At 44.1% G+C, this 27,850-nt stretch overlaps 1 protein-coding gene across 1 annotated transcript; it reads right to left on the bottom strand.

Annotated features, from left to right (window-relative positions):
* ZNF217 (zinc finger protein 217) lies at positions 1-26,536 on the bottom strand. The gene is made up of 6 exons (XM_058036522.1): positions 26,461-26,536; positions 10,989-12,789; positions 8,864-8,989; positions 6,469-8,052; positions 3,156-3,279; positions 1-2,025 (listed from the first exon to the last, which is right to left on the bottom strand). The coding sequence occupies exons 2-5, from the start codon at positions 12,385-12,387 to the stop codon at positions 3,170-3,172; spliced, it is 3,219 nt and encodes a 1,072-aa protein (XP_057892505.1). The 5' UTR covers positions 12,388-12,789; positions 26,461-26,536; the 3' UTR covers positions 1-2,025; positions 3,156-3,169.
* Positions 26,537-27,850: the final 1,314 nt, after the last annotated feature.

Genomic DNA, 27,850 nt, shown 5'->3' on the forward strand with positions numbered 1-27,850 from the left:
TATATTTACATCCACATGTAATAATATACTCAACTAAAGTGAAATACATCATAAATTAAATGAGTAATGTGTGCCTGCTGCTTGCCGACTTCCGGTTCCAACAATTAAAATAGAACAAAATGGAATGAAATAAATACATTTAAAAAAGAAAAAAGGAAAAAAAAAAATCAACAATTTGTACCTCTACATATGCACTGCTATTGCCAAAGGAACATACAAAACCAGTAGTATCCCAATAGTTAATACTGATGGGCAAAGTGTGGTGATGCTGCCATGGAACGGAGTCTTCAGGTCCATTTTTCCATTCCAACCCCAACAAAAGCCTTGAGGGAAACTGTACCAGCATGAAGGAGATTAAAAACAAACAAGCCTTAGGTCTGTTTGCTGCAACACGTTAAAAAGCAGCCCTGCCCCTGTGGCACAGCACCGCCGGGACAGGGAGAGATCACACACAAAAATAGATTAACCCTTTTCCAAGTGAATTCATCTTCAAAAATAGGCTATAAAAGTGCAAAACTAGGAAAACAAAAATCTAGATTATGTACATATGGCTCAGCTTATGAACAGGAAAACAGGTCAATAGTGTACAATTTCCTGATACACAGCACTTCATTCCATTGCCAGTTTACAGAGACATTAAAAACCAGTCCCATTTACAGGAACCAAGATAACTGGAACATCTCAAGTTGCATAATGAAAAAACAAGAGTTTCTAGGTTTTGCTATTTTACATTTGCTTTAAGAGGGAAGAGAGAAAAACAAACAGTGCAAAATATTTGTTTTGTTTTACTAAAATATATGGAAGTCAAAGCCAGGTACAGAAGGAATTAACTCTTAACTACAACTTCATGAGAAGAAACGAGGAAGGCAAGTTAAAAACGCAACAGTTCTGCTTCACTGGCTGGTAACTGGCCATCTTCCCTTTACAAAAATTAAACTGCATGTGCATTAGAAAAAACTCTTGTTGTCTTCACAAAAAAATAAAAGGAGATATTCTCCCATTTACAGGTTATTTCTCACTCATTTTAAACACCCAGCAGATGCTAAAACTTGACATCAAGAAGCTTCCAAGCACAGTCAAGTAGGCTCCATCACAGCCACATCCCTTTTGCAGTCTGCAGAACCCAAATTCATATTTCAAGGCTCTCATTTGAGACTTTACAGCTTTGGACAAAGGTGCAAAGGAGTTTTCTTTCTTGAAATGTGACTGTGTGGAGCTTAGTACAGAACCAAACATTTGCAACATGGAGATCATTATTGTTTCTCAAGCACGTCCCAGGGATTTTCTGTTTGCATGGTGGCAGAGGTGTTTTTAAGAGGCTTCTCTGAAGAACAGCAACCAGTGCCAAGAGAAGAATCCAGCCACATTTCAGGAAATCCAAAATGTCAAGTATTGCCTCATGCCTGCATTTCAAACGTGCTGGAAAGAGCCCCAGAGCAGCAGAGCCCTCCAGCAGGGCCTGGTCCTCGCCCAGCCAAGGCAGATCAATGTCAGCACCGTTGCTTTCATGTTCACAACATTTATAAACCGGACACTTTCAGACAGTTTATTTGGAACTTTTAAAAAACTAACATAGTTCAACAGGAAAAAAAAAAAAAACCAACAGATGAGAAACTTTCACTTTTATGAAAAAGGAGCATTACGCCAACAGGATTTTCAACTTCAATATTTACAGTTTACCTGAGGTGCAACGATATATATTCTTTCCAAGAGAAACTCTTCAGCAGCGCTCAAGTATGTAAAAATAGAACTCCTACCTAATATTTGGTCAATTAATTCTAATGAAAAATACTCAAAAGTCAAGGTCAAGATATACATTCTCCACACACCTTCATAACCCAACTGTTTAGACTACTTTTGTATGGCTATTTGGTACAAAATGTTAAAAGAACCAATATTATAAAACTGTAGTGTTTCTATATACAGTACAATCACAGCTTAGTTCAGTAGCTTTCACCATTTTCTCTTCCTCAGGGGATGAACTGCAGGTACAACTCCATGGAATATGCACTTGTATCCTTAGACCTGGAGGGGGAAAAAAGAGGAATAAATATAAATTTGTGGTATACAGCTCTAAAATACAGCACAGTTTTTGCTGGGAGGAGTGTCTTTATAACAAAGGGAATTCCTTCCACATCCTTGCTAAAGAATTGATACTGCCATGGAAGTCTGGATTGCCAGCTTTTATCTGGCAAATAAAGTCTACTCTGGAAGATGCTCAGCCCCAGGAAGAATCTCAGGCATGAAATCAAGTTAACAACAGAACCAGACACACCTATGTCTAGTAGGACAGTAAGAGCAGTAAGATTAGAAGAATACCAATAAATAAAAGTGTTTTAAAAGCTGTCAACTGAATGTTAGATAGCCCTGCTCCCAAAATCTTTCAATAAAATCACGTGTGCTCGCCCAGGTGCTACAGCATTCCAGAAATATTCCTGAAGTGTTCTCCTTAAAAAGGAAATGATCTGTAGCTCTGGGTTAGAAAAAGGCCAACAGATTTATTTATTTATTTCCAGTCCTGCAGAGCAGTCCTGTCCTGAGCAGTGAAGGGTGTTGAGTCTCAGATCCAGCTGCAGCACTGAGATGAACTCACAGCACCAGGCTCAGCTTCCACCTGACCTCCCTCCCTCTGCCCAACAGGGAAATCCAAACAGCTATCCTGGGATAGCTCTGGATCACAGGGAGGAGCTGCCCAGGCTCAGGAGCCAGAGCTGGGCCCTGAGGAGCCCTGAGTGCCCAGCAGGGCACAATGGGCAGGGGCTGGGGCCCAGCCAACCACCCCAGCACCCCAGCTGTGTCAGCACAGGCACCTCCCTCACTTGTGCTGCTCCACCCTCAAGGACCGACTGAGCTTCCACTGCCCGGCTTTCACTGAGCACTTCCCACTGGAACTGTAACTAATTCATCTATTTATCTAGTGTTACCCTCCTGTTTCTCTTCAAAAAGGAGCATCCTGTACCTATCAAAGAAGCCATTACCACTGCGCCAAACAGTCAGAGCTGCCCCCCCAGCATCTGGTGATTTTATAAGGAGGAAATTTTTATCTTTTCAGGCTCAGACTTTCACAAGCTCTCCTCATGCTGTGCAGGAACCTTTGATGCCATCAGCACCCCATGCAATGTTTAAGGAATAATTAGTTCAGGAGGTTTGTGTACCGTTCTGGAGTGATTCAGTTCTTCTTGTCACTGGGTCTGAAGGGTGTGCTCCCCACAAAGGGCTCAAAACTTCTCTTCTGCAGCAGGTTGCTGGGTAAGGGTTGGTATGAAACTGATCTCTTTCCTGGAAAAAAAAACATTTAAGGGAGTTAGCATTATTTCCTGCTCCTTTCAGGTCCACAGCACCATCCAGAATCCAACATTCCTTGACAAATCGTCTCACAATCAGGCCTCAAAAATCTAGATATTCCTATTTTAGGAAATTCACCATCCAGAATAAATACAAGGAGAGTGAAAAGATAGTTTAACAACTCTGTGGTTTTATCCAAGTGATGTCCAGCTCCCAATTTTACTTATTTTATTTGCATGAAAGAAATGTCTTTGCTTAACTCATCCCACAGCAGATGCCCCTACCTAAGTGCTGCACCCTTCATGCCTAAATCAGTTCCTGAACTTGTTTGAAAACTGAATTTTTCAGTGAGTATTTGAGAGGGAAACTGAGGTACTTCATTGCTGCCATGGAGGATTACATGGAACTCGTGACACTTTAAAGAGTGTTAATATAATTTACTTGCAGACCTTTGTTAAGCAATTTTCAGTCTAGTATACAGGTAGTTCTGTGTTTATCTGAGACCATTAATTCACATTTATAGATGTGAAATCAATGCCTGTTCCATATTAAGTCTTACTAGCTTAGGCAAGCAGTCAAAAGCACTTCATAAAATGAAGGCAAAAAGTCCAGAATCATTTCTCCCACAGGATCCAAACAGCCCAACTGCCATCCATATTCCATGAGAGCTTCCAGTGCAGCACTGAAAAAAACCCTCCTGATCTTTAATTAAATTAAAATGGCACAGCCAAATTAATATTTCAACAGAATCCACGGAGCCATTGGAGTGTGTCACGAGCAATTGTCTTTAATTTGCAGCCTCTGCCAAATCAATCAGCCAACAGGTTATCCCTGATAACATGTTGCCATTGCAAAGGCAACTAATTTGAGAATAACACAAACTGAGTGGTTTCAGAATGTTTCTGTCTCTTCAGGGCAACACGGGATGGCAAAGCTTACAAGCAATAAGGGAAGGCATCATGCTTTAATCAAGTTTGCCAAGTGGAACATATTCTCCTGACAACTTGATCCAGCATTTAACATGCGACAGAACACGGTGGGGGCACCACGGGGATGTTGCCACGAGGCACACGGGCCCTCACAAAAAGGTTTTGACATCGTGGATTATAAAATCAGCAGGGTTCAGGAGGAGGAGAGGGCAGAAAGCTGCAGGTCTGCACCTGCACAGCTCTGCAGATGGTATCACACAGCTGAGGTCTACAGAAACTGTTGGGTTTCATATTTTTAACGAAAAATAAAAAGAATTTAAAGAAACTTTTTATCTCTGCTCTCCACCTAAAATAAAATTCTGACAGTGAGAGGTGGCTTGGCTGTTACCCTGAACCCTTCTCAGTAACTATCAGGGTTTGGGTTGGGTACTTCTGAGAAAATTGGTTGAAAAATCAAGAAATTACCCTCACAAACCCACATCTTCTAGCCCAGGGCTTTTATGGAAGTGGCAATAAAAACCCACTGGAGGGGGGCTTGTTTCAGAGCCTTTCCAATCGAGTAACAGCCATAAAAAGTTGCTTTTCTCACCCCAAGCCAGCACCGGGTAATGAACAATGAAATGCTCATTTCCATGACAACAATGCTGTCAAATGAGCTGCAGCCACCGTTCTGAGGGCTCTGGGCTGCAGGGCAGCATCTCCAGGCTGGCACCGGGCAGAGGAAGCAAAGCCCAGCCTGGAGCCCTCTCTGGCACAGGTGGAGCTTCCAAAGGAAGAGCCAGGTGGATTGCAGAGGAGTTCTGTTACAAACAGAGCTGCTCCTGCAGCCGCTGCCCTGGCCCACACTGCGGCACCTCCACACACTCGCTGATCCCTGTGACAATTCCTGTGCTCCTGGCCAGCCCTGTGCAGAGCCCAGTGTGCATTCCTCACACACCTGCACAGCCAAAGCCCTGCACCAAAGCAGGAATTAACCCCATTTCCTCACCCCTCAGTGACACAGCTCTGCTGCTTTTCCTTCTCCACTCCCTGCCCAGCCTGGGCACACAACTGTGACACCTTCCCTCACCTTTCCCATAACCCACTAGCAAAGCCTGCATATTTATATATAAACAGAAATTATTTGTATGTGATATATTTTTGAAGGCCATAACCTTAAAGCAAGCAAACAAAAACCAGAACAGAGTGGGCAAATACTTTTTTTTTGCCTCGTAACTAAAAGTGGGTTCAGTGTTTGCAGTTTGCTGACCTGAGGGAACACACCCCTGCTTGTTACCAACCCAGACTACTGCAGAGGAGCAACTTTACTGCTTCCAGAGAATGGGAGCATTCAGAGTTCAGGAACTTCACAGACTTTCAGACTACACAGCCCACACAGGCTATTCATTTTTATAATGGGATCTTCATCTCAAAATTCAAAGTCCTGTATTTGTAGCTAAGTCCATGCTGAGCTCAGCTTCAAGTCATAAATACCACCTTCTACAAATAGTCAGACAACTGCTTAAATATCATCCAGCACCTTTTAATCTCAGCCTCCTGCTGACTTTTTGAAAATGTTGACCAAGGACAAAACACAAGAAGCATGTATTTTGTGAAGTACCAGAGTTCTCCCAATACATCACAAATCATTTATCTCTGCTAGGCCCAGAAGTTTCCACAGAGCATTGCTGCACCATAATTAGAATAGCAGAAATCTGTTGTCTTGATTTAACAAAGTATTCTGGTATTCTGTTCCTACTGGAAGTTGAACATTAAATCCATTGAAGAGCAGAAGTCCAAAATTTACATCAGTTTTATGATCTGCAATACATCCCTTTCTGCTCTTGAAGGGAACAATTGTCCATGGCAGTTCTTTTTTTTTTTTTTTGTAAAAAGTTTTATTAATATTCCAGATGGTCCAAGACTTCTGGCACATTAAGCAGAGAGTCTCATTCCATATCCTGGATTAGTCAACATGTCTGGAGTGTCTGATGAGCAAACAATACATGTTTGCCATCAGAAACCCATGGCAGAGGGGAAGGGGGAACCTGAGGAACTACAGACCCCTCTTTAAATTTCAGCCCTTCCACACTCAATTCCCCAAGCCAGGAGTTTGCTGAACCTGGATGTTAAGTTTAAAATCCAAGCACGGACTGAGCCCAGTGAAATGCTAAGTACAGCTGTATTTTCAATGTTCCAAGGTGGGAACACACTCATTTACATGCCATTCCCCTCCCTGTGTGGCAGTGGTGTGAGGAGGAAGGAGGGAGTGTACCTTCTCCTGTCGAGCTGCTGACCTGGCCATTGCTAGGCCCACAAGAACCATAAAGTGACCCAGAGCTGTATGGCTCGTAGGCTTTGAGAGCAGTCAATCCATTGGGAGGATCAGCATCATCTGCACTGAGGAGCCCTTGTTTGCTTGGCAGAACAGAGGATGTGGGTTTGGTGCGAGGGTATTCCTGAGGTAGCAGATTTGCATATCTGTTTGCAACGTGAAATCTGCTCATTTCGTATCTCCTGTAATTAGCCAGAGGAGAGTCCAGGTGCTCCACAGCTACCACAGAGGGTTTCATCCGTTTGGAAGAGCTTTCTCCATAGTCCAGACTTGCATTGCTCCCAGATTTACTGCAGAGATAGTCTCTGCCTCGCTGGCAAGCCCAGCCAGGTTCACTGAGGTGAGACTCCAGAACCCCATTCATGCTGCTACTGACCAGACCAGACTGAGTCACTGGGGCACCCAGAACTTTGACTTTATAGTCAGATTTCTTTACTCTGTCCAGTACTGGAGAGATCCTGAAGCTGGAGTGCACTTCTTCTTGCTGAGGTTGTCTGTAGTTGTTTGCCTGAGCTCCAAGGTTGCTTTGCTGTTTGTGAAACTTGAGGTTACTCGGGGCTGTACTGCTCGACTCGCCCGCGGAGAAGAGAGGGGCTTTGTTCTGAGGAGGGGCACACTGCTTGGCTTTCCCTGGCTGCAGTGGCTTTTGCTGTGGGTTTGTGGAAGCCTTGTTTTTGTTGGGTTGCAGAGGCAGAGGAGGCACGTCCTTGCCCAGCAGGGCCGGGGGGCAGCCTGTGCGCCGCGCCTTGGCCACGGCCTTGCTCCTGTAGCCGTTCTTGTTGACAGTGTCAGGGTTGTACTTGTGCATCAGCCTCTGGTGCATCATGAGGACCTCGGGGTAAAATGTCCTGTAGGTACAGAAGGGGCAGGTGCTGGGGGCCAGCAGGCCTCTGCTTGCAATCACTGAACACTCCTGGGAAGTCTTGCTGGTCAAGTCCAAGGGCTGCTCGTGACAGTCCACGACGGGTCTGCGTCTGTAGTTCTCAGTGCATTCTTGCACATTGTTCACATTTTTCCCACCAATAAAAGCACAGATGTACTGCACATCATCTTCCTCTGATGCCACAGAAGCCTTTCTCTCTCTCTTAGGCTGGGCTTCCTTGGTTTCCTTCTCAGCCTTTAGTTTCTCCGGGTAAGGAGCAGGCACGTTCTCAGGTACTTGATTCAAACTGCTACAAACAGAACCTTTGTTCGATTCCCTGGAATTGTTCTTTACTTTCAAAAAGACTGTGCTGCCCATTGCATTGCTCAAGGACAGAACCTCCTTTTGCTGCTTGGCAGGTGGGCAGCTCTCAGCATCTTTGGCACCATCAAAAAGCCTCTTCAGATTTTTGGTTTCTGGAGCAGCATCAGCAGCCAGCGACAGCGCCGTCTCCTGACCCCGCAGGGAGCCTTTGCTGTCACCCTTCCCATCAGCTGCACTGTCACCATGCCTGTCCTTGTGGTGTCTCTCTAAATGATACCTCAGGGAAGTCTTCTGGGCTGCTGCATACTCACAGAATTCACATTTGTACGGCTTTTCACCTGCAACACAAATTCATCAGTAAATCACTCTGAGATTTGAAGTCCTGATCACAAACACAAGGGAACATTGTAGACTCAAACACTAAAACTGATTTTTCTCCCCTTCCACACACTCCTAAGTCCCAAACTCATGTACAACATTTAAACAACAGTATCTTAATGCTTTTACTAACTACAGTGACATCTTCTGGCTGTGCTGGGATGTTTCCACATGCTGGCTGTGGATGGAGATGGGAACTGACCACGTGCTTGGCAGAGATAAGCGAGGAGTGGAACTCTGGGTCAACCCCAACATCCCTGATCACCCCACAAGTGCCCTATTCCCAACACCAACGGGGCAGCTCAGCTGCAAACAGAGCTGCCCCCAAGAACACACAGGCAGCAGCAGGAAGGGGTTGTCTGGCTATGCAAAACAAGGGATTGAGTTGAAAAAGAGACTCAGCTTTTCCCCAGGTACCAGCAGCTGGCAGACAACCAACTTCACACCTGAGAAATTGGCTGCTTTTTAAATTAAAACCAAACCCTAAACTTTTGCTATAGCACTAAATGTAGGAAAAATAAAAACTTTAAAATATATGCTTTTAACAATATTTAATGCAATCAGCATTATTTAAGACAATTTATAATTAAGTAAATAATCAAATAAATTTTAATTGCAATTATTTAATTTTGTTTAGAATTAGAGAAAACTTTGTTCTTATCATCAGCAATTTTGAAGGCAATTTCTGTATTTCAAAAGCAAAATCAAACATTCTATCCAAGTGGATTCAGCAGATTTCCCTCCCCCCCCAAAGGTGTGGCCCCCATTTACCTGTATGAGTTCTGAGATGAATATTGAGGTAATAATTGGAGCGAAAATACTTTCCACAGTAGCTGCATTCTCTGGAGGTCCCAAGGGTTTTAACTTTTGTTCTTTCCAAACTGTCTTCATTTTTATCTTTGAGAGAAAATACAGGCATATTACGAAGAGCAAATGCAAATTTGCAGTCTTGTTAAAAACAGTAATTTTTTAATGATAAACATAAAATTCTGAACTGCAGTCAAATTCTACACTCTGCAAGTAACTCTTGCTGTGTTTTGCTGCACTCTGAGTAACAAGAGCACAAGAGTTAAAGAGATTTCTGTCCACAACACTGTGGTTTGTGACAGTGACCAAGGAGCCCACAAAACAAACAAGATACAAAACAAGATTCAAAGAAGAAAAAAGTTCTCTGTTGAACTACAGAACCTTGATGGAGAATGGCCCATCTCAAATACTCACACAGGTTATAACTGTATTATTTGGTTAAAGCAGATGTTTGAATCAGTGCAAGTGGGATGATTCAGACTAAAAGCCTGCTCTGTGCACAACAGTCAAACACAGAAAGGTGGGGAAGGAAGGCAAATATGCCTTTTCTTTTGAATTAATTCTAATAATGTATTATTTATGTGCTAATCAATGGAATATCTGTAGAGACACTCCTTAGATTTGATGAGGAGTATTTCACTGTGTTATTAAGGAGTGAGGAAGTGCCAGGATGTCCCAATGGTGCCCCCGGTATTCCAGGAACAAATCCAGGGATGCCCAAGCAGTTGCAGTGCAGAGGCAGGAGGTGCCACAAGAGGGCGGCAGGGACAGCGGAATGGCAGAGAATTCACCAAACACCACCAGCGGCTGCGCTGTGGCTCCCACTGAAAGCCAGCCGGCTCCACTCCAAGGCAAGGCTGACTGGAAACCCTGGGAGGAAGGAGACCTTCGGTGTGACTAAGAAGTCGGATCTATAACAGACTTGAAAGAGTTCTTTGAGGTTCCTGCCTGCTGGAAAGTGTCTCTCCTGGAAGTGCTGCATGGCTCAGCCTGTGAGTTAAACAAACAGCTGTGTCTCCAGAGGTGTGACTCAGCAGCTCACACCAAAATCTGCTCTGCTTTAGGATAAGGCGCTGAGAAACAAACTAAGCAACTTCACATGAGGTAATCATTTCATTCCTTTGTTCCTGCAGGCAAAATGAAGGGCTGCACATTACCAGAAATGGCCAAGTCAGGCCTGTGTGGGTGCCAGGACATTCTGTACGCCGTGTCTTGCCCTGAGATTATGCAAGTGTCTGTTCCTTACAGGCGGCTGGGAGCATGTCACACACAGAACTGCAGATCAGCTGGAGACTTCTGCCAGGCCTTTTGTCCCTGACATGCAATCTTTTTCAATTAAGGAATCATTCAGTATCATTTGCTTTTCTAAGACACTGACATGCAGAATTAATCCTGGGTAATGTACAGATGGAGTCCATCCACGCTGTCAGCAATCCTTCCAGGCAGAGGAGTTAAACACACACCTCTCTTACACACAGGTCCACATATTAACAGCCTGTGGCCTTACACAAATGAGTCAAACATGCTGGTTCTGACATTTAGGCTTTCAAATTACTGTTCAGAACAAACACTGAACTTGCAGTTAGACAGAAAGAAGTTGTAAATTATTCTTTACTTCTCAGAACCTCAAAAGTTTGAGCGCTAAACATTTTGCTTTTAGAAGATGAAAGGGGGAGGAAAGGGAAACTGCAATTATTTCTCATAAAATACTCTTTGTAAAAAACATGTGCTGGATGAGAAGGGATATGGAACACCCCAAAGCATCCAGTAAAGTTAGAGATAAGGGGTGAGCAAACAGTGACTTTTTCCAGTTGTTAAACTCACTGCTATGAAATCGACCTCAATGACTGCAAGAAGCCCCAACACAACTTCAAAGACCTCAAAATGGCAGCATCCAAACCTTCCTTACCCTCTCATTTTCCTCTGTTCCCTTTCCCCTACCATAACATTCCTGTTTAGTTTTTGAACATTTCCTATCACGTTCTGCAAAGATAACGGAAAAGCATGACGCATTCTTTGGCTCTAAGGAGCTCCTAAACAACTCTCAGCAACAGCCACTTCAAACTGAAGTGCTCCCAGTGCTACTCACCTAAATTAATTGTTTCTGGAAGCCCATCTTCAGAGCCATCCTCAGAGCCGCCCTCCATCCTCTCTGCCACCCCATTCTCCTCCAGGTTCCCAATGATGTCGGCACAGCAGGTCCTGGCAGCAGTGGAAGTCTCCCCATCGCCCCGCCGGTCCCTCTTGTGCACTCTGGAGTGAAGGACCAGCTGGTGGTACGTCCTGAAGGCTTTCCCACACTCAGAGCAGTGGGTTGGCTTCTCTTTGTTCTGGGATGATTTCGAATCCATCTCCATAGAAGGCACTTCACCAGAGGGATGTTTCAGTTTGTCCTGGGTTAGGTTACCATTCCCTGTGAAACTGCTGTTTTTATTTACCTTTGACTTCCCTGTAGTTTCAGCCTGGCTACCTTTATTTGCATTCCAAATTTCACAGAGTTCTTCTTTATCTGAGGATGACTCATCGTTGTCTGTACTTCCTTCTTGCCCTGGCTCTTTAATCTGCCCATGACCAACTGCAATTTTACCTTTGGTAGCCAGCTGCCATGCTTGATACGTGGTGAAAGGATCCAGCTCAGCGATCCACTTCGCAAGCTTCTGCAGTTTGTCCTTTTCTGGAACCGAATTTGGTCTTAAATTCAAGAATTGGAAAAATTCCTGGTTTTGAGACGTTTCTTCTGCATTGACTTCAGCAGTCACTTGGGGGCTTTCACCATTGGGAACTGATTCTTTGGTATGCACTTTGCTGTGCTCAATTAGAGTCTCTTTATTGTGAAATAGGAAACCACAAACCATACAAATTTTGTAAGGTGACGTTACATTTTCAGTTACGTGCTCCTGCACCACCTCATTTATTGTTATGGGGCCTTCAGAACCTTGCTGATGCTTGTTTCTAGAACCAGGTTTTCCAGTGTGCGTTCTCATATGATTTTTGAGGAACCAGGGCTCTTTAAATCTTCGCCCACAAACATTACACCAATAGGTGAAAGAATCTTTATGCTTTTTCATGTGCGCCTCAATGTCGAAAGCTTTATCGAACGTCTGCCCACAGACTTTGCAGCTCAGCTCCTCGCTGTCCTGCTCGTTGCTGGGTGAAGGTGAGCTGGTTCTCACCTGACACTTGTCCAGAGGGCTGAGATACTCAGCCTCCACCCTGAGCACGGCGGGCTCGCACAGCGTGGGCCTGTGCTCGGTCAGCACGTGCTTCCCCAGCTCCTCGGGGTGCTTGAAGGTCTCATCACAGAACATGCAGTCCAGGGGCGCGCAGCCCTCGGCCTGCAGCAGGAACTTCTCCTGCAGGCTCTTGTAGGAGATGGTGCTGGTTCCTTTGATGGTCATGGAGGCGTCGCTGCTCTCCATCTGGGCTCCCACGGCGCTGGCTATTCCCTCGGGTCCGTCCATGTAGGCCAGGAGAGGCTGCGTGGGCATCTTTCCTCCCTGCTGCTCCTTTACATCTCCTAATGGCAGCCTGCACTTCTCTGGGGGGGCTCCCTGATCACAGTAAGGACACTTGTAGAGTTCTCCAACATGTGCTCTAAAGTCTGCTCAGCTGGAAAACCTCTGCCAGGAAAATGATTTTCAGGTTTTTTTTCTTTCCACCAGCAGAAAATGTTTCTTCTTCAGCTTTATGTGCTTTCACACATCCCAGTAAAAGAATCCAAAGATTCGCTCAGTGATGGGATGAGGTTTCTTTTGGATTGTTTCTTCAGATTTTTCAAGTCTACAGATACAGTCAGTTGCACTTAGGTTTGTTGCACAAACTTTTCAAATAGTTGCATTGGGTAAAATACACTCAAGGCCAAGTTCAGTGCCACAAAGAAACTCCAGCACCTGGGAAAGAGAGAAAATAATTAGTCAGACCTTTCAAAAGAGAAGTATTGTCTCCCAAATAATGAAAATATGAGGGCTGAGAAGCATCCAGTGCTTTAGAAGAAAACATATTTTTAAGAGCCAACTTTTCTACCTGCCAAGTTGAAATAGTTTGGTCTTGAACATCCCTCTGTTTACAACTGTTATTTCTTTGCAAGACTTTGTCTGTCCTTTCTAAACCTGCACTTACCCAGTTATATAAAGCTGCTGAAACCATATTTCAGTGCTCTCCTGAACTCATAACAATGCAGCAGCCCAAGTAACCTTTCCTTGAACCTGTAAAACCACAGCAGAACTTCACTTGTTTGTCCTCTAAAGGCTGTTAAGCAAAAGGCTTTTTGCTTTTTTTTAAGACCAGATAGCTTGGCATCAGCTTTTATAGTCCTGGTACAGAGGGAGTGTCAGCAAAATCTTTGTATGAAGAACCATTCACCAGTCCCACCACTCAAAGCTTTTCCTATCACCCATATTTACAATGCCTGTGACAATTCTGGGCTGGTACAGTAAGAACATCTCAACATTTTGTATGAACTGTTTCTTGAACAGTACTTAAATCTAGTACTTAACTCATCCAAGAGGCCAATTATTACACTATGAAAACAAAATTCTTCTACTTTTAAAGTGTCACAAAACAAAACATTATTTATTGATTATACTCACAAAGGAAGGTTTAGGATTCTGCAAGATTAAATTGGGTTATAATACAGTTAATCACAATTCCAATTTAAATCTTTAAGTCAGAGTTATACGCCTGCTAGCAGCAACTCATGGGCCACAACTTTGGGCTGACAAATTACAGTTTTGTGGAGTTCAGGACTCCAGCTGATGAAATTTTTGGGTAAAGGAAAAGTCTAGCAAACTAATACAAGACTAATATAAACTGCAGAAGAATCGTTCTGAGACATTTCCAAATAAAGTAATAACTAATGAAAAGAATTCATTCAAAATCTGACTCAAACTTTGGCAAATTATTTCCTAAGAGCCAGCTGGCCAGTGACCACATGACTTGAACTAATATACCCCAAAATACATTATGCTCTATAACTCCTAGAGCAGAAAACAGCATGGACACAGTTGGGGTTTAAAATTCACCTCCACTTCCACCTCTGCCTTGCTTTCATACAGAAAAAAAGGAAGCCTTTTGTTTTATTTGACCCAAAGAAAGGACAATAATTCAACCACAGCCCTGCAGCAGTTCAGGCTGCCAGCCTTCCACAATGATGATGATTATCAATTGATTCTCTGCTATTTCTGATCAGAGCTGGTTGGACAGAAAAAGTGGTCTTGAGCCATTAAATCTCAAAACATTTCAGCAGAAATCAGCCCAGGCAAGAGAAGCAGCTGGGGAAGGAAACCTCAGCACACACTGGCAGGAGTCATGGATCCAACATCTCATCCACTTCCTGCAGCCCTGCCCTGAGAACACTCCTTGCTTTCAATGTGAAAAGTCAGCACCTCCTTTCCCATCATGCAGACCACAAGATCCTGGGGCCTAATGAACATGGGTAAAAATAGAAAATAAAACACCACCACACCAGAATGCCAGTAACAGGAGAAAATTATTGTTGCCAGCTGCTTGTTTTTCATTTTTTTCCTGTTTCTCCAAAGTTCAAAATCTCTTCACTGCCCAGCCCTCTAACCCAGGTTGACACAATCAGCACAATTAATATCAAGAATTGTAGAGGGTTTTTAAATCCCAAGTTGTTTCTGGCCTGGGCCAAAGCCTTACCCCAAATTAGACAGAAATGCAGGACCTTGCAGGGTGAGGCGGAGTGTAAGAGGGACCAGATCAGTGCTGATGGCGACAGAACCTGCATTTTCTGCAGCCAAAGTCTCTTCTCTAACTACGCCCTTTATCCCCATTTTCAGTTTCATCACTGCCATGATTAATACTTCCTCTCTGCAGAATGAATCAAAAATCTCCTGGAACAGGCAGGTTCACTTCACTGCGCAGTGACACTTCTGCTTCTCCTGCAGCCTTTGCCTTTCTGCCCTCCCCACTCAGCCCAGACCTTCCCTCACTCCCTATAGGCAGGTGAAGGAGCCAGAACCAAAGTTTGAAGCTCAAGTATTCAAAAAACTTTTTCCCTTTTGTAAAACATCAGGAGAAAACATATCAAAGGCTGCTGGTTAGCATGTTTTATACTTCATGTTCCAACTTGCCTTTTTGTTCTATTTCTACTGGAGTTTTAAAAGGTATTTTTTACCCAACATGCTACAGCAAAGCTCAGTGAGCATCTGCCTGAAAATAACTTAAGTTTCAAATTTCAAAAAAACAATCCAAGCAAGATTTAAAAAGTGGAACAAACTTAAGAGTGGAGTGCTTTTGCTTTCAGAGCCATAGGGAAGGGCCCTGCAGGAAGAAGCACAGAAATCCTGCTAGAGAGAGACCAGAGGCATTTCTGGGGCACGAAGGCAGATCCAAAGGGCAGTGCCTGCAGTCAGTCCCACGAGCTGAACTGCTGCGACTCAGCAGCCACTACTTCCTTGCTCGTGTCTACAAACAGAAAAAGCCAATTAAGGTTTGTTACACTCCCACTTTGTGGCACTACAGCAAACACACGACAGAGCAACAAGAATGAAGTCACTGGAGAAAGGAAACAGATGAGAAATAGCAAAATGCACCCTCAGTGCCCTGTTCTTTGTAGCATTCTGGGCTGAGGTGAGGGACAAGAGAGCACCTTCTAACATGGGGCAAACCCAGCCCAGGATAAAACCAACACTGACAGCCACAGCTCCAGGATTTTTTAGAATTTAAGCAACAGGCAAAGATCACATCTAGGGAATGGCCCAGGCTGGTCATGGATGGGTGAAAAATCCACCTCAATCAATCAATCAATAACATCTTCTCTGATAAATCTTCTTTGGAAACAGAACTGCTTCAATTCATCTCAGCTGTTGGCAAACAAAACCAGTCCTCACAACCACACAGAGTGTACAACCAACACCTGAGTCATGAGAGGAGTTCCACAGCAGCTTGGGGCCAATTCTGGTGGCTATCAATGGGTTTGAAGCCCTTTGGAGACTTCACCAGGGCACTCTGCAGCTGTGCTGGCTGCTCAGCGCTCTCACTGCTTTTCACAGAGGCTCTGAACAGTCCCAAGAACCAGGCACAGCTCATCCTCCAGGCAGCACTGCAAACAGAGCAAGATATTCCTGTTTCAGGAATCTGAAATGCCTCTCTGCAGCTCTTGGATACACAGGAGAGAGCAGCTACAGACTGGGAAAAACTGCAGGTGGCATTTCTGAAGGGAAGCACAGATACAACTAGACAAGAATGTATTTAAACAGAGAAGAAGAAAAGAATACAAGCACTGGAGTCAGGAGGTGAGTTAGAAAGCTCAGTCTTATTCTGTATCTGGTGATTACACACTTCACTCTGATTAGATCCATGCCTTTTACAAGCAGGCAGGATTTTATGCTCTCGCTGTTCAGACAAGCCAACACATGCCAGAACTACAACCCAAATATCCCCACCAGGATTTTATCCATTAGTAATAAACCTTTCTTCCTACTGAAGATAATATGCCTTGGATTTGAGGACCAAAAACGCTGATTAATTACATTCCTGTTATTCAAAGCCCTGGAGGCAGCAGGAAAACTGTCCAGAGTTGCTTCAATTCTGGTGTTTCCTTGGAAAAGTGGACAACCTACAACACTGACTATGGCTGAAGGTCTGTGCAGGAGCTCAGCAAATAAAACACAGTACCTGCATTTCTCGTGCCTTCTTTCACTTTCAGAAGACGAAAGGACACACCAGTATCAGAGATACTGAGTAAAGGAACAGAACAAAACAGGAAATCCTTCCTTCCAACAGCTGAACAGCGATAAACTTGCTACAGATGAACTCAAGGCTGAAAATAAAAAATGACTTATCCCCCTCACAGAACAAGGCAAGAAGTTGCACTTGTGAGTTCCTGCCCATCTGCAAACACCCCCTGTCCCTCCTGGCCAGCCCAGGGCCCACAGGCTGCTGTGAGGGCAGGGCAGGGCAGGAGGAGCCTGCACAGCTCCCCTGGACCATTCCTGGATCACCAATGCACCTCAGGTCCAGGGTGCCACCTACTGCACTCCATGCAGCCAGAACTATATTTCAGCTGAGAAGAAAGAATGAAACCACTGGAAAAGTTTTAGCCTGAGCATTTAGCACACTCCAGCTCACAAGTGACTCATCCCTGGCTGAGTGTTTCAGCAGGTTCACAGCAATACCCATTGTATTTATAAACACCACAAAACACCCATAAAGATTCCAGTGGACAGATGAGAACATCTTGTTTTCATTGCACTTGCCACACAACCTAAGAACCACACCAAAACCCTGCTGCATATAAATGGATTATTAAAACAGAGAAAAGTTTAATTAAGTGCCTGTAGAGAAATTTAATTTATTTTTATTAAATTACACAACCCAAGACAAAATATTACATAGTCTTGAAGATTTCTTTGGGAAATGACCTATCAGGAGTAATTTTATTGCATTTCTACTTCCTGCATTTCAAAATTTCCATGAATATGTAACAAGAACTCGAGACACACCTTTCAGAGGATAGCACAGTCTAACCATTGAATTTCCCATTTGAAACACATTACAGAGGCACTGGGAATAAAAGTTGCATGGCAAGTCTCAGGATAAACAACTATTCTTTGCTAATTCAGTGCTGCAAAACCATTGTTAAACTGTTAAAAGCGACCTGGAACAATTACAGAAGTTAAAGTAGTTGCTGCAACACTTTCTGAAAAAGAGAAGTGAGAAAACTTGAAGAGTTACAGCCAAATCCAGGACACTGAAGTTACTTTTCTTCTCTGGCAGATAAAAACTCAGACACAACTACCTCAACAAACCCAGATTCTCAAACTCAAGGCCAGCAGCAAAATTATCACTGCTTAGCTGACCAGCTTCTTCCAGCTGCTGCAAATCAACCACCTTAATTTTTACTGGGTCTATTGAACTTGAGAAACTTACATGCAACTCTCATTTCCACTTAAAAAAAAAAAAAACCCTACAGTTTTCCTCATGTTTCAAGAAGTTTCAGGATATTAAGAGTCATTTTACATGAACTGTTCTTTCCTCTTGGTGTGTTTATGCCCCAGAACAGATTGCTGGTAAATAGATTTTATACTGCTGATTGCTTATTGGAAATTACAAGTTTAACACCTTTTTTTATTCCAATTTCAAAGATTCACTGTAGTTGTTCCAGTCCTACCTAAGGAACACAGATAGAACAAACCAGTTAACATTACTTGTAACAACACCTCACTGGGACCACAAATAAAAACTACTGTATGTATGTGATCTGTTTTATCTGGGCACAGCTGCGTTCAGGTGTAACACTGATCACAGGCACAGCAGCTCATGCATAAATAAAAACACCTTCAAATTCTCAACTAAGACCTGAGCTGAGGCTGAACTTCAACTTATTTAGGATGTTTTTTAATATACATCTACATCATGGCATAAAGCTAAGGCAGCTGCACCACACCTACAAAGTTAAGCACAAACAGCACCCTCAAATAGTTCCTAACAATATTTATGAGCTCCAGATTTTGGGATGTCCCTCCAGTGTCCTGGCTGAGTGTGGGTTCTGTTGCTGGTGTCCCCTGGCATCCCTGAGCTCCCACACTTGGTCAGAAAGCAAAGCCAAGTGTCACCGTGAGCTCCTCACTCACCAAGTGTCCCAAAGGGTGAGTCAGATTCCCAAAGTGACACCTGGGGCTGGTCTCTGCAGGTAGCAGGGGTTCCTGGCAGCCCCAGAAGTTCCTCTGTGCGCTTCAGCAGAAGCGTGTGTGTCACACTGGGGCAGGAGGGGCTTTCCTCCTCAGGCACAAATGCCTCTGCCACCCCATCTGACACAGGACAGTCCCTGATTTTAGGGAAGATGATGCAGTTTTTGCTCCACAGACCATGACCTTATTTCTAAAAGAATACAATTGCCCATTGCCCACGACTCCAGTGACAACACTGGAAAGTTATTTAAGTCAGTCCAGATAAAACCTGACTGTGCAGAGCAGCACAGAAGCCAAGAATGATTCCTCATTACTGGGCATTCTGTTGCTTTCTAGGGAGGGCAAGAGCTACTCCCATCTTTAACAGTAGATTATTTCACAAACTTCCCAGCGTATTCTGTTAGTGGAGGAGCACGTGAGTGATCCCAGCACTGCTTCTCGTCACACCGAGCCTTTTATACCAACTGTGCAAGCACAAAACTGTTTTTTATACTTTGTTAACAGTTCAGCCTGATAAAGAACTAACACGAGCACTTGTAAAGGAAACGGAGATTCAGGGGGAGGAAGGGGAGGAAGAGAGTTGTTTGCTTCAGTTGCAGGAAAGATCAAAACGAAGATGTTCAGGTTGAAAAGAGAACATAAAAGATGACCCTAAACTGGAATTTCCACTCCCTCCATCTGCAAATTTAAGTCCCCCTCCTTAGTCTTCATCCTTCAGGCTTGAAGATTTCAAAGTTATCCTAAACTTAAACTCTTTCACGGCTTATCCTTTTTATCCCCTCTAGGAGAGACGCTCAGTTACAGTTCCTTCTAACACCACCAGAGATTTCCAACACAATGATCCTAAAACAATTCACAAAAACACAACCAGAGCGAGACATACACAGAATTGGAGACTGTTATTACCCAAGCATTCCTGCACACACACTTCAGAAAGGTTTTGAGTTGAAAGCCCTTTTGCAGTCAGATAAAACAGACACACATGCGAGTCATTCTCCCCCTGAAGCCTCGCAAACAGGATTTTAATCACCAGTGGAAAATAACTCATAGTTAATAATGAACAATATTAGGAAAACTCCCTCCCCCATCTCAGACATCTATACTAATAAAAACAAAGGATATCCTCTTTCTCTAAAAAACCTTTTCCTGGAGTCCCTTTTTCTTGAAGGCTGTATGTGTAGCAGGGCTCTGGCAGAGGATGGATGAGCTGAGTGTGTCTCCTCAGAGCTGAATGCCTCTTCTATCAAAGGATGTAATTACCCCTTTTAGAGCAGGCATCGTATACGCTTGCAGCATTCTGCACATGTTTTTCCTCCACTGAGCAAGAGCAAATATAAAAGAGACTAATTCTTGGCATTAAAGGAGGAAGCACTACAAGTAAGTATTGACTTTTAAAGTTCAGAAGGACTGCTCAAACTGCCAGATATTCTTCCTTTTTCCCTCTGATTAGGAGATAATTTCTCAGGAGCCACAAAACCAAAGTGTAATTTAGACAACAGAAGTGACCAATACCTGTTGTAGAAGAGCTGAAAGATACAAGAATAATCCTATTTTAAATAAGTCTGGGACACATTTCACCACTGCTGTAGGATGATGCAACTTCATTAAATCAAGAAGTTGCACGCACTTAAACTGGCAATGACCCCTTACCTTACAAAACAGTTTATTGTTCTCTCCACAGCAGGTAAAGGCTCTCGGTGGAATGAGTGATACATTTTTATTGTTGAGTCAGTCTCACCTTACACACACTGCCTTGTATGTTTAGTCTTGGTTTTCATTTAAAAGAAGGTACTTTCAGAGACCTTAAAAGCAAATTTGACTTTTTTACTTCTTGGCAGAGGAATGTAAGGTCTCTCCAACAGCCACAACTACAAAGAAGTGGTAAATTCAGTTTACCAAATTAGACATAATTCCTTATTACTCAAGAGCCAGGAGTTCCTCTGTAACAATTACAGGCAAGTAGCATCCCTTTGGGCAGCATAGGTGAAATAACAGGAAAAGAGATTATTTTACTACTCCTGAATTTGAGAGAAGTGGTCACTGCCAAGGAGTCCCTTTGTTAAGGCCATTAATGTGCTCTCACCTGGCTTCAAGTCTGAACCCAGCTCCCACCCAGCACAGCTCAAACTGCTGCCCCTTGGAAGGAACAGAGCAGTATCTGATCCCTGTGCTCTGCAGGGCACTTGGAAGTTGTCACTCTCAAACACAACCACAATTAGGTGCTTGCAAAAGGCAATCTTGAAAGATGGAGGAAGGTACAGAGTCCAGGAAAAGACATTTAATCGTAGCTCAGTCACCCCTGGAACAACATCTGAAGGTACTAAAATAGAAAAGTGATAGAAACAAATGCTTCCAAAAGTTGCCCCCCTTCTCCCATGCAGGTGGGAGATCTCCCAGAAACTGATGGAGACTTTTTAACCAGCCAGCCTTACATTCCCCCTCACCAGTGGGCTGCAGGGATGGGTGATGCACCCACCAGCCTGGGCTGCACAGGGCCAAGCTGCCTGTAAAGCATCCACAGGAATCTGAGCTTTCTAACACGCAACTTCAGACCCCAATCTTACCAGCATAAGAACAAAAACAAGTTAGAAACAAACAGGGAAGGTGAACAGAAAGTGGGGCTCCTCTGGGCCACCTTCACATCCATTTTCCTTACGCTACACCAAACATCAGTGCTTGGTGTAAATCTGGGCAAATCTGATTTGCTTTTCCTGAGCAGCAAAGGAGAGAGGCTGGGAGAGCCCCCAGGACTGCACCCATCCAGTCCCCTGCTATCACAGCAAAGTGCAGGCACCACACAAAGGCCTCAGTTTCCCTGATGCAGCTCAATCAGAGCACACTGCACTCCCTTTATTACAGTGAGAAATGCAAGTGTACCTATTGCGCATAAACAAACTCAGACTTTGATACTTTTAGTTACATAAAATCTGCAGCTCATAGAAAAGCACCATCCAGTCAATTATTCACTTCTGCTTGGATGGTTTTCTGCTCCAGTCTTGAAGTCACCCTGATCTACATAGATCTCCCTGCATATTCTACCCACATTTCCTCTTGTGCTTTCTTTTGAAATCCTCCAGGCAGCCTGATAAGCAATTCCATCTCATTGTGTTTCCAAACACGTTTGTCACCTATATTTTTAATTTCAAACTCATTTTTCCCAGCATGTACACTGCTCTACTTTGAAACTGCAAAGTCTGCTCTTATCACACCGCTTAAAAAAAAAAAAAAAAAGGAGGAAGAATCAAGAGTTCTAGATTTATGATAAGCTATAAACTATGTTCTGACCAAAGTCATATGATTATAACAGTAGAAGTTTTTATGTATTTTTCTCATTGACATACACCCACGTTTGGCACAAACAAGCTTCATCAGCAACAAAAGGAGATTATTTGGCAATTTCACTGAAGGAAAAAAAAAGTTGATTTCTAAAAGCAAATTATTTAGAGAAAGCAACTTTCAGTTTGGAAGCACATAAAAACCTAGGTAAATTTAGACTGAAAAAGGCTTTTTTAATCCTAAAACACAACATGTGTTGAGAATCTTACATAGCTTGGTCATATCCTTTTCCTTACTTTTGTATTCAGTTGCAAATCTCTTGTGGAATGAGTCACATCTCTCAAAGCACGCATAGAGTAGTCAGCAGAATCCCCTCAGCACATTCATGCACCAGGAAGAAAAACTTTTTTTTTTTTTCCTAAAGTCACCTTAGAAAGGCGGGGGGGTGATGAGAAATGCCCCAAGTCGGTTAAAAGTTGAAAGCAATCCTTGAATCATGGCGATATGAGATGTGGGAAGGCTCTGAGGGGGGCTGGCAATGCAGAGTGTCCCCAGCGAGAGCTGAGCTGGCACATGGCAGCCCCGCTGCAACCCCAAGGCTCGTCCTGCTATATTTAAAGACAATACCTCAACAGTGAAGTATTACAACATTTAAAGTGAGATAAATAAGCATAAGACACAGGCAAATATCCTGGGTTATTTAATCATCCCCAAAGCAGCGTGGAAGTGTGAGGCTGAGTTCAAAGGTCAAACTCTTCTTTCAGCTTCTTGCAAAGAAAAGAAAGCTCAGCCCATTTTACCTTGGGGAAAGGGGGGCTGCTCTTTCCATATGCCAGCATTTCATAACACAGGAAAGAGGGAGTGTATTTACATATACACTGGATGGAATCTTTGCCTAGGACAATGCATTCCAAATCAAGATTCAGGTTAGAAAGAGCTGGGACAACAAAAAGTCCAAAAGAACAAAGGGAAGTTAAAATTTACTTAACGTTTCCCCAGAGCTTCTTAATTGCAAACTCTCAGATTTTTTTTTTTTGTAACTAAAAGTTTACTGTAATCACAGGATTGAAAGTCTAAGTGAAAGGCACAGTTCCCTTTTAAAATAATTTCCCCTGATTACAGTAATAACTTAGCACTTTGTATAAAACATGGTACTAATCTATCAGCATAGTTCCAAATGAAAATACAGTGGTAAGAGGAGGTATTTCTGAAGGTTAGAATAAGTGCTCAAAAAGGAATTTTTGGAGTGTGATCTAATGAAAGGGGAAACCAGAATCAAGTAGCCTTTTGTGTAAGACAGTCTGATTAAAAGGTGCTAAAGTTTATTATCTTCCTCTCTTTTCCAGCCCCTACCCTAAATCCCGCTCTCCCCACCCCTCCACCAAAACAAAGCAAAACCAAAAAACATTATTCACTTAAAGAGGAAAAGAAAGAAATCCTCTAATGCAAAGCCTGGAAGCCATTCTCTAAAGACTACTTAATATGAAACTTTGTTTACAAGACACCAATATAGCCTCCTTACCACACTCAAAACCAGAAACTATCCACTTATTTAAAGAAATGCTTTTTCTATTTTCATCAACAAGGACGTCGGTATTCATTTTAATTTTAAATTCGGCCCCAACAGTGCCATATGAATGTTTTAAACTCATCTATGATATGCACTGTTTGAGAATGTTTAAACAAAGGAAGTAGGAAAAGCCTTAAAATACACAGCAAAACTTAATGGCTTCAATTTTTAAATATAGCCTGATTGCAGCGTGGCAAAATTATTCTCTTATGCTCACAGTCAGCCTTCAGAAAGAATAAGTGCAGTCAGTGGAGTAATTTGTCCCAGTGGAAATTCTGTATAAAACATCTACCTAAAATAAACAAGGCTTCGCAGCAAGAATCGTCAGTTGCCATTAAGGACACACCTTAAAGTTCTTACCACACAGTAACTAAACAAGTACAAACTAGTGGGGACTGTTTGCTACTTTTGTCTTAAAAGTTAATGAGATCAATTCACTGCTCAGTATCAGATCCTCTGATCATTTTCTGCAAAATGCAGCAGACAAACAACCCCCAAAACACGAACATCCAGGTTTTGAGTGGCTGATGTGTTATCAGCAAGCCTGAGCTTCTCGCAAAGGGAATAGAAATATTCACATTTAAACCTGACACCACGTAACAGTAAAAGGTAAAACGCTGAAGTGCTCAGAATCTGGAGCTCTGGTACTGGAAGGCAGCTGTTGTTCCCCTGCCTTTTCTTTTGTTGTGCTTAATCTCATGTCAAGTCATTCAACCAACTCCAAAGCGATGAAGACATAATTGAACAACCTTAACTAAAAACTGATCTACTGTTCCTCAACTGCCATATATGCTGTTTAAAGATTAAAAAAAGCTAACTTATGAAAAACAATCCACAGAATGTAAATCAGCAACTCTGCTGCATGCAGAAGAGTTGCTTGGCTGAGGGCCAAGCCAATCAATAATCACTGTAATAGCCGTGGTTCTAAAGTTATTTGTTTTTCATATTCACCACCCTGAAAAACTTAAAAGGCAAAACTCAGATGCTGATTTCAGGAAAGAGCCTATAGAGATCGAAAATCCAAGTATTATGCTCAGCATGACGAGATTGCTCACTAAAAAAACACGTTGCAGAACGATCAGTGATCACAAAGCCACATTCCTGCTACAGATCTTAAAATATTGACTCAGTTACAGAACTAGTAAAGGGGAAGGAAAAAAAACCCTCCTCCACCCTCGCCCTCTTCCCTCCCCCTCTGCCAAAGAATGCAGTTTATCCCACTTATTTGCAACTGTCCTTTTCTATTATCCAAGGAAAGGCTGAAACCTCAGTGTGGACATCCCAAATTAAAGTCTCAGTCGTATTCCCAAACCTCCAGTTAAGAAGAGCTCCTAAGAGCAATAAAACATGGCGTTAAAGCATTTGCAAGCCATTGTCACAGCCCTGTGCTCTGCTACCTTTGCAGCCCCAGCACCAGCCCCCAGCAAGCATGGAAGCGTTGGTCAGCAAGTCAATGCCTGCTATTCAACTTGCAGTTAGGCGTTTTATTTCTGTGTCTTCCAGATCATATCACTCCTGCATTTCACGGCCTAATAAAATGTGAAGAATGATATGCTCCCTTCTCTCCCCCCCTCCCTGCATCTGAAACTGCGTTATTTCCCTCTCCTCTTTTTCACACATTCTTACAAAAACTTCCCTTTTCACATACTTCTATAAGAAAATATTTCACTGCAGCTATACTTCAGTTCCTATTTCTATTTTCGATTTTCACTAGATTCTTCTGCTCCTGCCTCCCCCTCAAACCCACTGGTAGAAACTGATGTAGTTTTAAACCTCTCAAGGTCATTTCAAAAATGAAAAAAAAAATGTTGCCTTAAAAAAAAAAACCTTTAAACACACAACCCCCCTAAACTAAACCCTTTTCACATTCAAACGCCTTTCATCAGCAGATCAATAACCCAACAGAAAGATTTTTGTTCCCCACCACTTCAAAACTATTACACTTCAATTCAAATACTTACTGGGAGTCACACAGCACATTTTATGGGATGGCTCATTAGAGAACATACAGACCTTACTTTGGGTGCAGGTTTTCTGTGTGGGAGACAAACAAACAAACAAAAAAAGCCTCACACCCCAAAACAGAAAGTCCAGGGGGCATCACGGAACAGGAATGAAATCCAATCTCTGGATATTCTAGAATTTTATTGCCCTCGCCTGGCAACCTCTTTTGTTGCTTAAGAAGTCAGTTGAGGCTTATTTATTTATTTTCTAAACTTCCTATTCCCCTTTAAAAAAAAAAAAAAAAAAAAAGAAAGAAAGAAAAAAAAAAAAAAAGAACCACGATGCTAAAGAAATGATCGGGAAGGCTTTGGTCTTTGAAAGACAAAGGTAAATGAAACAAAACCTGGCAAAACGGATCAATAAACTTTTCATTAACAACCCCCCCCTCCGCCCCATGAGCCACTTACTACAAATCCTTCTTCCAGGAACATCTTTGACTCACAAAGAAATATTCTCGTGTCGCCGCGCTCCCCCACCCCGGCCGAGCGCGGCCCCCGGGCCCGGCGCGGCGCCTCGGGGGGGCCCGCGACCCCCCAGGTGTGGGACGGACGGCAGCGCGGCCCGGCCGGGGGCGCCAGGGGAGGGGGCGGCGGCGCGGCGGCGGCGGCAGCGCGGGGCCAGCGCGAACTTCGGGTGGGAGGGAGCTGGGGAAGGGCTCCGGCCGCGCCGCCGCTGCGCCCGCCCCGCGTGGGGAGGGGGCGGCGGGAGGGGCCGCTACCTGCGGGGCCACACACACCTGGACCTTCCTCCGCCCCCCCGGGCCCGCGCCGCCCTGCCTGCCGCCTCCTGCCGTCCCCCGGGACAGCGCGGGGACAGGGCGGGCTCCGAGCCCCGCTTCCAACCGGGCCACGGGTGGGGGGGGGTGCGCCCCGAACCCTTCAGACATGCCGGCGGCAGCGGCCCCCCCGCGCTCGCTCGCACAACCGGCCCCTCACGGCAGAGGCCGCCCGAGGGACGGGGCTGCGCCTGCCGCAGGTGCCCCCGGGGGGGCGGGGAAGGTGAGGAGGAGGAGGAAGGGGCCCGGAGCCCCCGGCAGGTGCCCCCCAGCCCTGCCTCACCTGAGCCGAGGCGCCGCGGGGCAGCGGCCGCGCCGCGCTCGGGGCACTGTTTGTAAACGGCTCCGCGGCAGCTGTTGCTCGGGCAGCCCCGGGCCACGCCCCTCCGGCTGGGCACGCCCGCCGCGGGGCGGGGCCTGCGCTGGCCACGCGCCCGGCGCGTTTCAATCAACGCTGGCCCCGCCTCCAGGGCCACGCCCGGCTGTGGCCACGCCCCGTCCCCTCAGACAGGACAAGGAGTGATGGACGCGATCCCAAACACAGCCGCGCCCACCCAAACACGAAACACAGAGCTGGTGTCGCCCAGGCGCAAACGTAATTATAGCCAATATACCTCAACAGCATTGATCCTTGCGTGGGTCACTGGGGACATGATGAGCACGACCCTTTTTGTCCTGTGGCTGCAGCCCCGCGTGCTCAGTGAGGGGCCTGGCACCCATCAGGGCTCCCCGAATACACAGGTTTACTGTGTAAATTGCCCAGGGTTCATCTATTTTTCATTTTTTTAAACACCCAGCTGCTCTGCTCCAGAGGGATGAACACTACAGAGGAATGCAGTGCGGCAGGCAAAGAATTAAAATACATTTCCGAGTGTCCCACTTGGCACTGAGGAGGTTTTTAGGAGTTAAATGCAATCTGTAATGCTGTTAGCAAAGTGCTTAATCTCCGCTAGACTCTGAGGTTAGCACCTCCCTGCAGTAAATGGGATAAGGAGGAGGTGAGTTTCCATGCGGTCTCCGCTTTTTCCCCCAAAGACACACCGAGACCTGCTAAAGTCACTTCAGTTCACATCACTACATTTACATCGCACCCGGGGGCTCGTTTCCCTCAATATAAAAATTATCCTGCCTCAATAGAGGACATTTCTAAAATGACTGCAGTTAAAATCATGTGTTTTGGTTTTTTGGGGGTTTTTAATGTGTTTTTTTAAGTTCTTCTCTAAAATGTTCTTCCAGTCTAAAATGAGCAACCCTACCCAGGCTGAAATTTAGGTCGCTTATGTGGCAAATAAAGATTATCCAAAACCATTACAGAATGTGTAATATATACAAGGTAATTACTTACCAGGTAATTCTGGAAGGTGAAATATCTTTATTGGCAAATTTGAATGTTGCCTCACGCTGACTTGAAGCAGATTTATCTCCGTGAAGTGGTCAAACCTGATAAGACCAAAATTTTAAAATACAGATAATTAAGTCCTGCCCCTTCAAAAGGTCATATGAGTTGATAGAGCCTCACTAATTTCCTGAAGTTTAAAAATCTCCGTCCTTCCATGTGTGAGCCATGAGGAAAAGGGATTTACCTTGTGCTGCTTCACAGATTTCCAAGTGTTGAATCCTGGCCTTTCCACAGCTCTGGATGGAGTTTTGAATTGACAAAGGAGAGCTTATTG

The sequence above is a fragment of the Melospiza georgiana genome, chromosome 17, assembly GCF_028018845.1.
Source record: "Melospiza georgiana isolate bMelGeo1 chromosome 17, bMelGeo1.pri, whole genome shotgun sequence".
Lineage (NCBI taxonomy): Eukaryota > Metazoa > Chordata > Aves > Passeriformes > Passerellidae > Melospiza > Melospiza georgiana.

What these genes read in the sequence shown, in the direction of transcription:
- ZNF217 (XM_058036522.1), bottom strand. Translation starts at nt 12,387, where the DNA reads ATGCCCACGCAGCCTCTCCTGGCCTACATGGACGGACCCGAGGGAATA. An exon ending in TCATCTCAGAACTCATACAG is followed by an intron (nt 8,053 to 8,863) that starts GTAAATGGGGGC and finishes TTTGTGTTGCAG; the next exon opens with GTGAAAAGCCGTACAAATGT. An exon ending in CAGCAGCTCGACAGGAGAAG is followed by an intron (nt 3,280 to 6,468) that starts GTACACTCCCTC and finishes TTTTTTTTCCAG; the next exon opens with GAAAGAGATCAGTTTCATAC.